The 14104-nt window shown below is 30.8% G+C and overlaps 1 protein-coding gene across 1 annotated transcript in view; it reads right to left on the minus strand.

The window, feature by feature from the left end:
• The window catches only part of LOC111632944 (prominin-1-like), a 53176-nt gene that overhangs the window by 6871 nt on the left and 32201 nt on the right, over positions 1 to 14104 (minus strand). The window contains exons 8-11 of the mRNA XM_023377464.1: positions 9732 to 9795; positions 4942 to 5027; positions 510 to 580; positions 244 to 396 (exon numbers count right to left, since the gene is read on the minus strand). Of these exons, the coding sequence (XP_023233232.1) occupies positions 244 to 396; positions 510 to 580; positions 4942 to 5027; positions 9732 to 9795 (374 nt within the window). The remainder of the gene's footprint in view (positions 1 to 243; positions 397 to 509; positions 581 to 4941; positions 5028 to 9731; positions 9796 to 14104) is intronic.

The following is a 14104-nucleotide window of genomic DNA, read 5'->3' on the forward strand; positions in this document are numbered from 1 at the left end:
TGTCAATCCTTACTAATACTGTACTATGTTGAAATTTTCTGAACATTTTATAAAATAAAAATAAAAACCAGGTGACTTTATAGTTTCTAAACATACCTCACGTATATTTGCTATATGTGTGTATGTATGCATGTACACACATATAAAGTAATTCAGAAAAATTACAATCTCTATGTACAGACTGCAAATTTAGATCAAGAAATTAAGTAATTTTTTAAATATTAATATTCTTCTCATACTTACATCAACAAAAAATGTCCACCTACATTTGACATAGTTGTTCTTTTTGTTGGTGGTCTACTATTTTGATAACCACAGATCCCAAAAAACAATCCAATAACAAGGAAAGAGACAATGACTGTCATTATAATACAAATACCAAGAGTTGTATACTTTCTAAAAAATTATAAAATAAAGTAAAAATTTTATAAAATACCTTGATTTAATAATTAGATTTCAGCAGTAATAACACAGAGATCACATTGCTCTCTATGATTAATTTTACTTGCCCATAACTATCATATTTCTTTCCACTTTGCATGTACTGCTTCGTACGTATACTAGCATTGTATAATGTTTCCTAAACAAAAAATGAATAAAAAGAAAGATTTATATGTATAAACAAAATATATATTTAATTAATAAACTTCTTTAATTATTATTTTTTAAGTCTATATTATTAATAAAAAATAATAATTAAAGAAGTTTATTAATTTATTTTATTTATTTGTATTTAAAATTATATAATTAATCATATTTTATAGTTTTAAGATTTTTATCTGTAACAGTATACAGTGGGTGATCAGTTAATAAACATAATCTGTTCCAAGACTTTGTTCGCTATCTGAACTGTTTGTTAACCAATTATTGATTTACAATTGGTTTTTATGGAAATTTGATTAATTCATTCTGAAGACCCCAAAAAATAAAATATATACACTTTCTTACTACGTTTATTTATATGTAATAGTAAAAATACATATACAATGATACTCCGAACTTACGCGATAGGCGGGGCCGAGTGATAACCGCATAAGTCGAATTCACATAAGTCGGGGTATAATTTCGCAATTTGTGTAAAATCCAAGTCGGATGTATGTAAGCTAATAAATGTTCTTGTTAATCTTATCTCATCTTTTGATTCGTTCACGGTTACAAGANTTACGCGATAGGCGGGGCCGAGTGATAACCGCATAAGTCGAATTCACATAAGTCGGGGTATAATTTCGCAATTTGTGTAAAATCCAAGTCGGATGTATGTAAGCTAATAAATGTTCTTGTTAATCTTATCTCATCTTTTGATTCGTTCACGGTTACAAGAAATCATCACAGAGTCTCTCAAGTCTCCATAGATATAACAAACACAGAAATAAATAATACAAAATAAATTGTAGCTATGTGTCGATTCCGCACGACACATCTGAACATGTAAGCTGAACAATAGCGTGGGGGGGGGTGAGTAATCGAGAGTTGCTTGGCGCTCAAACAAAAGACAAATCGATGAGATTTGAAAATCGCGTAACTCCGGGTTCACGTAAGTCGGGGTAGCATAAGTCAAGGTATTACTGTATACACAGTCTTGCATTTTTATTAGTCATTTTTTTCTGTTTGTGAGGGTTAAAGAATCTGTCTAATTTCATTGCTTTTCTCTCTTCTTCAGGATTTTTCAGAAGTAATTAATAGCATTGTAATTGTAGATATCCTCAAGCCTATTAACCCCAACCTGGTTTGGATGTCATTCTAAGACTGTTGTTCTGACATCCTCTCACTTCTTCAAAAGATGTTTAATAGCAGATATAGACATTAATCCTCTTTTTCAGAAGAAAACATATCTTGCCGAGTTTCTTGGTGTTCTTCATTCAAGCGTTCTTCTGCCATCAGATCAATTTCAGGTTCCATTATAAACTCTTCAATGTTCTTTATTTCTCAGATGTGATTTTTGTTATTCTTTTAGCTACTTGAGTCTTCTTGATTATACTGTAACTTTCTTAAGAGTGAACTACAGCCTACTGTAGACCTGTTCAAGCCATACTGCCCAGTAACATCAGTCATCTTCTGCCCACTCCTTGCTGTTATACTCTCACCTTTCGAAAATAAAAACTGATGCAAACTTAACAAGTAAAAGAATATATATAATATATATAAAAGAATTGTTTGTCAGAAAAATAACTGGAATTACAAGGGAGAGTTTAAAACTTTGGAGGAATACTATCCAATCAGTATATACCAGGTTGAGTGTCAATGTCGACGTCTCCTGTGCTCCAAAAAGTTTCAATTTGTTGCCTGAAGACAAGGGAAGATCAATCAGTATTCATTATTTTATGTTGCTTCTTCTTGCATTTGTTTTGTGAGGTGTTCGTTGACCGAACATATAAATCTTTTGCGAAAGTGTTCATTATCTGATTTGTTCGTTAATTGATCACCCACTGTACTAAATTTTTATTATGAACTTTAACAAGAATATCAATTACACATATTATATTCTTATGTAAAGATGTGAAAAGTACAATAAAAATCATTATATAATGTCAATAGCTTAATAGTTCAAATGAGCTATACTCATTAGAGTATAGCTCATTATATAATAATATCTATAATAATTTCATACTTATAAAAATAAACTCATACATGTGACAGTTCAACAAACAAAACAGGAAATATCCAATGTGAAGAATCATTCAAATGATAAATTCATATATTAAGTAATAAAAAGAAAAGATTCTTACATAATAGAATTTAACAATAATGAAACAACAAAATTTATGTGTTACGTGTTTCTTTCCATTAGTTCCCTTGAGGTAGGCAAGATAAAGACTCTGAAGCAAACTACAGAAGCAGTCATAAAAATTTAATAATATTTCATACCTTTATACACCACCAACAGAACATATACTGATGCCAGAATATAAAATGAGTGATATCCAGGTTTCCTATAAACATGTGTTTCAAATGATACTGTACCACATCAGGTATTTATCAGCTACAACATTAATTAAATTTTAAGTACAGTATCCTTTCATTTTCCATCATCTTGCTAGTATAGGCTTCTTCCAACACTACAACGACCACACAAAATACTAGCAAGATGATGGAAAATGAAAGGATACCTATCAGGTTCAACCCTTTATTGAGGTCTTTATACAACACCATCGCAAAAGAACGAAAAGTTACCCTGACATACAGAAGATGCAGCACCTTGTTCGATATCCTGCGCAACGAAAAGGACCGATCCAGGGTGGAGAAACTATCAGGCGTCTACACAATCCCGCTAAAAGATAACCGGTTTAACAGGGATCTAGTATATGTAGGATCGACTAAACGTTCGTTAGGGGTTAGGATAAAAGAGCATATCTCGGATATACAACGCAACAGACACACCACCTCACTCTCCAACTACCCCACGGATCCTGAAATTGTGGCGGACTTCAATAGAGCGCGTGTAATTGTCACCACACCCCATATTCGTCACCTAAAGTGGTTGGAAGAGATGGAAATTTTTAAGGCATACGACACATCCACGTGTATTAATTCAAGAGACGAAATCGGCCTTTCCATGGCATGGCAAAACGCACTACATACGGAGTAACAACGGTATACTGTTTATTAAGTGTTAAAAAATAAAATAAAATAAAAGGTACTAGGGAACATGTGAGAACATTATTGGATAATTGTGTATCTCAATGGCACGTTTTTTAAATATTCTAATGATATCTTTCTCTTGAATATGGACATTTATCGTTATCTTTGAACATTTTCAAACATATCACGTGACGAAATAAATGAACGAACCGTGTGACTCAAACTCAGCAGCGTTCGGATTTATTCAAATTTTTTTGTTTGATGTTCGATCCAGCTATATCTGAAGAAGAGCCCAGAAGGGGTTAAAACAAAATTTATATGTATTACAATACATTTGTTTAAATTATAATTTTGTATAAATTTATTGTTATTTTTATTGCTTTATATTAATTCTCATACTAAATATTATAATTTTACAAAGCCAAATGATTGCCATTAATAATCGAGCTATTAATATGCTATAATTAATAATTTCACTAAGTAATTTGGTACTAGAGGTAGACATTAGATGCTATCTCTTATCTAAATTAATAATTATAATAATTTAATAATTTTATTAAATTATTTTTAAAAAATCTGGAAGAAACAAACCAGCCCGGAGCAGGATGGCATAACTTGAAAGCACACTGCACAGTAAGTGAAAGTTAAAGTTACAACTAGGTTCAAGTCTCACTCCAGACTAGTTCTTTTCTTCCAGATTGTTCTAAATTATTTAATAAAATTATTAAATTATTATAATTATTAATTTAGATAAAAGATAGTGCATAATATCTACTTCTAGTACCAAATTACTTAGTCAAATTATTAATTATAGCATATCAATAGCCCAATTATTAATGTATCGTTTGGCTTTGTATCAATACATCGGGCTTCGAAATGTTGATATATATTATAATTTTAAAAAAACTAATCAAAAAATTATGGCAATTAAATATAATGAAAATTCTCAGAAAGTTTAAAATTCAATAAAATAAAAATTTCAAGTTTTTTTTTTTTTAAATTATTAGAAAGATTTATGACTGAAAAGTAATTTTAAAGAATTCAAAAAGCATTTCCTATTAGATACAATTTAATTAATGAAACCATTTAAAATCATTTTCCTTTACTTGTGTTTGACACATGATCAGTTACACAATAAACAATTGCCAAGAAAGCATATTTTACAATAAACATTTTGAAAAGTAATTTTGATAATTTAGAAATAATACAATAAAAATTTAAATTAATCATTTATTATTAATTTTTAGTATTATAAGTCTTTTATCATTTCAGATTAAAATATAAGTCATACTTAATGTATTCAATAAATATTTTTAAGTCTAAAATAACTTGCAACTAACAAATATTAATAAGTATATTTACTTCAGTTTTTGGAAATATATCACTCATAAGTTTAGTTGCAGAATCATTAAGTTCTTTAGCTGCTTTACTTAAACCAGATTTTATTTCTGAAAAAATAAAATAAATAAAAACAAAATTATCAAAAATTATTATAAATACTTAAATTTTATTTAACAAATAATGTATTTATTAAATTTAAATGTTAATGAGACATATAATTGTCCAATGATATCAATTAACTAGCATGAAATTATTTCAAATATTTATTCAATATAGTTTGTTAAAAAGGCAAACCTTGTTACAAGGGACAACAAACTTTGTCCAACAACATTTATAACAAATGAAATACAAAAAGAAATACAAGATAACATTGACCAATTAATCTAGTTATGTACAGTAGTCTTTGCTTATTGTAATCACAAATAATGTTAGCCATTGGTTATCATAAAAATTAGCACTCCCAAAACATACAAGTTAAAATACATTATAAAGAACCTCACTTATAGTCAAGATTCAGTTATCATCATTATCATCTTTTGATAAATAAGTATATTCAAAACTTAGAATTTTTATAGAAAACTTAGAATTCTAATATTTTTAATTCTATCATCATGCTATTAGCCTCAACATATGACTAATAATATGCAATTATTATCAGTTATTGTTATTATATAATAATTCCTAGAAGGCTTAGTAGGAATAGGTTGAGACAACAAAGAAGACAGATTCAAACAATCAAAAATGAGTGAGGTAGGGCATCTTGATTTTAACACATTTATGGCGTTAGCAAAAGCACCATACTTTTAATCATGCTGTCATTCAGAGCAGCAGTACTGACTATGTGACCAGCTGGATGTTCTTACAACAATCATCAGTCTTAACCAATGCCTTAAATCAGGGGTGTCCAACCTTTTGGTTTCTCTGGCCACATTGGAAGAAGTCATGGAGTTCTGGGCCACAAATATATTGTGACCCAATTTTTAAATATACAAATATATTTAAGGATTTACATGTCTAGATTATAGTGTGGCCGCCAGCGCCAGAGATCCTGAACACTGTCTGGCAACACTTGCCAAGATCACGAACTCTGTCTGGCAACACTTGCCAACAAGAGTGGCTGGCAACGTCAAAAAAGAAAAGGCGCGAAAGTTCGTTGGATTTTGTCCGGGTGTTGCCCGAGGATGTCTGTGACAGTTCTAACCTTTTCTAATAAAGTTCTTTTTTGTTACTGTTCGTGTTTGCCTGCTTAATGTTAGATCTAAACATCAGTAGGATAGAATGACAAAATAGTAATAAATATTAAAACTTTATCACGAAAAAGGATATTTTAAAAAATTACTTCTACAGACACTTTTAATTTCTACTTAGAAATAGATAATTTTATTTATTATAAAGAAGTCAAACAAAAATTTATTTGAAAAACACAAATATTTGTTTTATTTGGGTCTTTAATTAATAAAAATAACGAAACACCATTTTAAAGTGCATTTTTATTCAACTAATATATTTATAAATAATATGTAGCCCAAAATATAGCCAATGCGCCAAATGATATTTTTTTACGCCAAACTAAAAAAAGGGTACCTAAATTTGGCGAAAAGTAGACAAATCTTGCAACGCTGAAAGTAATATTAAATAAAGCTAGAGTTGGGATTCAGAGGATTATAGACCCAAATTCGGGGAAAGGAGAGAAAGGTCAAAATATAAAGAAGTGAGAAAGGTTAAATAGACCTTCTGTTATGCAAATATTGATCCTTAATTTTCCAACCTTTCTCACTTCTTTTTTTTTAGCCTTTCTCTCCTTTCCCCGAATTTTGGGCTATAGTCCTTTGAGTCACGACTCCAGGTTTATTTAGTATTCCTTCCTCATTCACACATTACAAATATTTGAAAATACTTCCTTTCTATTAAAAAATAAAACATGTATAAAGGTTTACGGCTTTGTGAAACTTCTTTTTTGAGGTTTATGCTGTAGAAATAAATAAATAATTTAAAAATTTGTCGGTTTTGTTTACACGTTTATTGGGCCACATTGGAACTTGCCTTGGGCCGCATGCGGCCCGCGGGTTGGACACCCCTGTCTTAAATGTTAAACATTGTAATTTGCTCACAGTACAATAATTTAGTTTACTGGCATAATGCTAGCTGTTGTTAAAGTTGGTAGCAGAGAAACAATACTGGATAAATTATATATTAATTAGTAATAATAATAATAATTACAGTTAATAAATCTTTAAAATTATACATCTTATAAATTGTTTTAACATATTCTTTTAATGCCAAAGTCAATAAAACTAAACTTTCCATTAAATGTTTTCATATTTATTTATTATATTTAATGTTATTAGTGATTACAATAAGCAAAAATCTACTGTAATTTCTATACAATCTGAATATTAATAGTATTTAACCAATAATCATAATTAAAGTAATATAACTTAGTATGTACTTTTTAAAGTCCTTTAGATATGTATTTGAATTTTTATTCAGATAAGGTGTTGATATTGACTGAAACTTGGCATCATATTTAAATAAAAGAAAATGGTTTGTTAAAATATGTTAAAAATGCCAAAAATAAGATTTCATTAGAAAAAAAATGTTAAGATCTTATTTAAAATCTTAAAGACCTTAGAAAAAATAAGATTTATTAGCAAAGTCTTGAATTGTAAAATCAGTTGTGGTAGAAATGATTACATTTTAAATATTTTCAGCAAGCAGAACTGAGCCAACCTGCCACAACTCTCACACATGGCACTGAAAAATTACTTCCCCTTTCTTACTCAACATCTACATATGACTATAGCCTAAGATGATCATAATTTCTTGATGTTAAAACAAGATGGGGAAGATGCAGCTGATAAAGAAAGACCTACTTATTAAAATTCTGTCAATATAGATGAACATTATTAGCAACTTGCTTGTAAATTATTATGTTGATTTGGTTGCGTAAAAAAATACATAAATTTCTCTAAAAGCTTTTATTTTCAAGAATTTAATAACAAAAACTTATTTTTATTACAATGCAATATGACATTTAATAGTTAGGTACCAAATTTAATTAGGCTGACATAGGAGGTTTTCTAGGGTCAAACAGCATATTTTTCAGAGGAGTTGTTTTTGCTTAATAAATTATGATCACTCACAATTTTATCAGAAAACTTATTGCATTGTAAGTTGCAATTTTAATTTATAATTAGCATTGCTTTCGTGGTTGCAATATTTAATCTTGACTTTTTTTTGGCCACAGGAAATTCATAAATGAAAATATTCTTTCTACAGAAGCTGCATTCCTGGAAAACAAAGGACTAATTCCATTAAATTATTAAAAATCATCTTGAAATTCTGTTGAGATTTTAATTCATTCTTTCTTATAAGAGTAAACCCTCATTTTAAACAGTGACAATTTCAAATTCAAACATTTTTGCATAGTTTATAGACCATTGTCACGAGTTCTTTAATAATGAATTCTAGAACATTTGGCAATTTATTGTTTCAAAAGATAAAACATGATGTTAAAAAAAATGTTCAAAAATACAAAAATGTAGTAAATGATCAAATATTCTAAAATTTGTTATTAAAGAATTCCTGATAATGGCTTATAAACTGGACCAAAACTAACTTGAGGTTGTTTGGATAACTTATTTTTCAGATAACCGATTATGTACGAAAAAATATATTAACCTATCCCATGTTGAAATTTTTCTCCGTTGCATGTCGCTTCGTGTTGAATTTTCATCAATGTTAAGCCTAATGTAAACTTTTTAAAATAATCATCATGGCTATTGTATCGTTAAAAATTATTTCTTTATTTTTTACAAACAAAATAAATATATTGAAAAATATAAGAACAAAAAAAATTATACTTTAGAAGTTAATCTAGTATCAAAAACGTTCGATTCAGCATGACACACAGTCCTCAGAAAAACACCACACAAAAGTGCCAGTGCTGCCAGCTAAAACACATACACAAACATAAAAAATATTGGAGTAGCCCAAGACATAGCCAAAGATTGCAGTGCCACAGCTCTAGCGAAAATTTAAATTTGCCAACTGGAATTCTTTCGGACAACTGACATTTCAGATAACCGACTTTCGGATAAACGACACTCTACTGTATGTTGTTGGGTGCTGCCAAGTACCTTTGTGGCAACTGAGTTATTGTATGGCACCTGGTGCAATTATGAGTTTGAAATTATGCTCACAAACCAATTTCTTCAAAAACCAAGATTTAACTAGTCATTTAGTATCAATTGTTATTTTTTCCTCAATTATCAGAATAGACAAATATCTCATTTGGAGCTCTAAGATAAACATCTCTTAATACAGTATCCCAGTTTTTATGCTTATTTTATGGAATACTAACATTAATCATAGAGGGAGTTGTAACCTTATGTACACTGCTCAGAGGAATCCTTCCTTTCTCTTCTTTCTATCTCCTCACCCTCCTCCTTATCTCCCCACTTCTGCCATCTAAACACTTTGTGTATAGTCGTTTTCTTTTGTTAAAAAAAATACAGTATAACACATTGATTATGGGTAGGTCTATTGTGAAATAAAATTAGCTGTGTGATTAAGAATGGCACATTAAATATCTGGATCAGAACTCCATGAAAATTTTCTGACTCAGATTCAAATCTAGATTCTCTGAGATATACAGATCCCTTTGCAGAAAAAATGTTTCTTGGCATCTGATCAATTTATATTCTTTTATCCACATGATTAATCAAATATCAACTTTGATATGTTTAACAAAAAATTCAGTTAAATTATCTAATATTTAACTATTAATAAAAATTAAGAAAAAAACATACCATTTTGTAAGGATTTTGTTTGCACACTTATTTCTTTTGGAAGCCTTTCAATTATTTTAGTTACCTAAAATACATTACACATAATTATAAAATGTAGTCCATTTTGTTCATAAAAATAATTAATTACAGTAAATAAATAAAATTTAATTAACAGGAGCTTAAATAAAATTAGATTTTAATTGATAAATATATTTACAAAGCCTGATTAAATCTTTTCATTTACCAAACAATTGCCATAATTATGGAAATCTATGATGATTATTTGATTTTTTATTAATACATTTGGCTTAGTGATGTTTATATATGGAGACTTTAACATCCTTTTCAAATGATCACATTTAATCTAATATATAATCGAGACGGGTTGATAATAATAATAATAATAATCAGCGCAGAGCCCAAACGGTTAGGAGTTGAAAGTTGAAATTTGGTATACAGTTAGGGTACGTCACGAAAACGCACACTAAGAAGGGATTTTTCGAAATTCTCCCCCGGGGGGGAGAGAGACAGGATTAAAATTTCTATATACATTATGGATATGAGCCCAAACGGTTAGGAGTTGAAAGTTGAAATTTGGTACACAGTTAGAGTACGTTAGGAGAACGCACACTAAGAAGGGATTTTTCGAAATTCCTCCCCATGGGGAGAGGGACAGGATTAAGGCTTAACACTTCCATCAACAATGGAAGTGTTAAGTAACAATGGAAGTGTTAAGTAACAATGGAAGTTTTAAGTAACAATAAAAGTTTGAAGTAACAATGGAAGTGTCAACAGTGGAAATGTTACGTAACAATGGAATTGTTAAGAGAAAGCGACGTGCGATACGCAGATGCAGTTTTTTTCGTTTTTGCGGGAAATCGAACATATTTTTAGACCCATCTAAAAATTCTCTAATTAGTCTGGAAACAAGGAGACCCAATTCTTGCATTCTGTGAAAACGGGTAAGGTTGACTGTAACGTAATAATCTTTATCTTAGTTATCGTTACTTTTGCCCGAGCAATGCCGGGCCCACCTGCTAGTATTTGATAAGTATATTAGGGTAGCCCTTATATAGGGACTAAAACAAAAGTGTTAGTTTGCAACACCTGCCTACCTTGTTCTAATATTAAAAAAGTAATATTCCCAAAATTTAGCCAAATTTTGGGAATATTACTTTTTCAATTAGATGAAATTTAGAAGTTGCTACCAAAGTTTAAAACATTACATTTTCTTTATTTTAAGCAAAATACAAGGTAATACAGTACTAAACATTTAAAATTTACATTTGGCAATTTCCATGCTACAATGCCATAAGATGAATTTAACAATACATAATAATCACATAGTTGAATATTAATTGTTATTGACAAGTATTCTCATCCTAAAGTCTGGATATCTCTTCCAGTGATCTTTGACAATCTGCAGAAGAAACTGGTTTTGTTTGTTCATCCTGGGAATACTACTGATTGTATTCTGCAATTGAATATTTTGTATTCTGCCATATCATTAATGCAATTGATGGACCTGATGTGACCTATATTTCCATGAAATGAGCATCAAAAAGACAGAGTTTGAGGTCCAATTCTTTGAGTTTCAGAAAACTTCAAAGTGTTGGCTGACACAAAATAGTCCACATTTTTCTCCAAGAAGCTATTGTGATCAATTGTCAGTCACTTTGTGATTTCTCATTCCCTTCACTTTAGACAGCTCCAATCACTTTGACTTTTATATCTATGGTACTCTTTTATCAAAGAAACCAAAGGCAACAAACTCTTCATTGAGGTAACACAGATGACCAGCAGGCTTTTTCAGAGCAATATCGACAACTGTGGAGTTTGTAATCTTGTATTGCTGAAAATTCTTCAACAGAAACATATCATTTAAAGGCACAGCAATTAGAAGTGGTTTGAAGCTCCATTTCCAAAATCTTTACCATGCTAGAAGAAATACGTAGTACGATCCAAAAGTTTGGGGACTTGGCTTAAAATTTATCTTAATGGTACCTTAAAAAGTTTATATTGCTGATGCACAACCACCTTCAAAGTAATCACCTTGGGCAACAATACACTTTTGCCAGCACTCGTATAACTTCTGGAAGCCATTTTTTGAAACCTTCCGTAAGGCCTCCTGCGATGCTGCTCTCACTTCATCTGATGACACAAAACAGCATCCCTGCAAATGATTTTTCGTTGATGGAAACAAATAAAAATCACACGGGGCTAAGTCCGGTGAATAGGCAGAGTGTGTAAGCACATTAATTTGAGTTTTGGCGAGAAATTGTGTGACCATTTGGGACCAATGTGCAGGTGCGTTGTCATGTAGAAGGTACCAGTCTCCACTTTGCCAGATCTGTAGCTGTTTACAACAAATGGATTCCCCAAACGACATAAAATGTCTAGATAATGCTCTTTGTTTACTGTTCTGCCTTCGGGAATAAATTCTGAATAAACAATTCCTTCAGAATCAAAAAACACCTCAATCATGACTTTCCCTTTGCTCGGTGCATGTTAAGATCTTCCGTTAAAATACGCTGGCAACTAGTCTTTGATAAGTGAGTAGTTGCAGCAATTTTTTCAAGGGTTTGGCGACAATCTTTGAGAACACATTAAGAGACCAATTCAACATTTTCCTTGTTCCGTGAAGTTGAAGGTCGGCCAGAGCGTTCATCGTCTACGATGGATTCTTGACCCTCTTTAAAACAACAATGCCATTTGTACACCTTTGATTTCACCATGGTAAAATCACCATACACCTTTCTTAGCAATTTTAAAGTCTCTCTTGTTTAAAGTATCTAAATCTCAGTTGTGTGTTTCTGGTGTTAAAGAAACTGTTATTTGTTTTTCAGTTGTAGACTCTGTAGACTCTGTAGATGTTTTACCTAAACGCTGACAAATTTAATGTTGCAGAGCTGTTCTTGAAACTCCAATTTTATTACGTCACAAAACAAAGATAACTATCTCTGAAAGAAAACAACAGCACTTGCGGTTTAATCACCAACCTGAACACGTAGGAATGGTTTGATAGAATCCATGTCATATGTTGTAACTTCAAAGACATGCTTTTGTTGTCATACATTACTGCAGTCCCCAAACTTTTGGATCATACCACATATACTGTACAACACCATCTTCAAAAGACCCTTAAAATAACTCCAGTAGAAAAATTTTAATAAAGTATAATATAGATGGACAAATACAGATGAATATATCAAGTATATCTTGATATATTCATCAAGTATATCTTGATATATTTGTATATATTTAAACATATTTGAAAATATTCAAAATACATCATGTTTAAGCTAGCATTCCAATTTGGAACATGACTAAGACCTGATACAGATCTTATTCATAGATTGGAAATGTGTGTCTATATTATAGTTCATTAAAATTTTTCTGCTGGGAATATTTTAAGATTCTTTTGAAGGTTGTGGTGTTTCAAACCACATTTTCAAATAGAATCTTATTTCATTATGAGGTTCATTTCCAAGAAAGATTAAGAAATTTCCAGGTGCTCTCTGTATCATTGCAAGATTGCTGATGGTTCAATTCTCCAAAGCAAAAGTGATTATTTCAGCTTTAATGTCAGCAACATCACTGGTAGTGAATTCATCAAGTGCAGTTTTGTATTCAATCTTATCTTATCCACTGATGCACAATGTGCTTGAAGTTTCTTGAATATTAATATTTCTGGGCTTACTGATGGAGTTAAAGTGACAGAGAAGATAACTTCCAGTACTGGCTTGAATATATGGTGTCTGCTGGAAAGGTAGAGGAGGTCCTTGTCTAATTTGTGCTCAATCTAGATACATGCTCCATTTTTTTAATCTAATATTTGACATTGTAGTGTCAAAACACATCCCTTTCACTTTCTATTCAAGATTTCACAATTCCAAATACAGCCTTGCCCCTTTCCAATCCAGTTCCAGCCAAAATTTTTTTGAGCAGTTTTTCTACTCCATCACCTGTAACTAAAATAGAAAGATGGTCAACTACTTTGTTTCTAGTAAGATCTGACAGCAGCTTGCCATCCCAATACATAACTAGGATTAACACTTGGATTAAATTGAGAGATTATTTCTGTGGCTGTTGCTTTCTGTTGCCTAATATGACTATGGCAAACTGAGGAATGATTTAGAGAATTTGGATATGTTTTGTCCCAGACTTTCTCCAATAGCATGAAGCAGCACAGTGGCATTTTGGTTGTTCACCTTCTGTATAATCCAGTCTAGATGCCAAGCCTGGTGTCATAAATTGCTTTCCACCTTTTTTTTTTAGATGGTTTTCCAAGAGAAGCAAGTTCCAGTTCAGAAATCTGATTATGATGCAAACTTCACATTATCTTTTTTTCTGATGCATTTGAAATCTTGGGTATGAAATAGAACATAATCACA

Source organism: Centruroides sculpturatus, unplaced genomic scaffold (genome assembly GCF_000671375.1).
Source record: "Centruroides sculpturatus isolate CEXI.00-Female unplaced genomic scaffold, Cexi_2.0 scaffold624, whole genome shotgun sequence".
NCBI lineage: Eukaryota > Metazoa > Arthropoda > Arachnida > Scorpiones > Buthidae > Centruroides > Centruroides sculpturatus.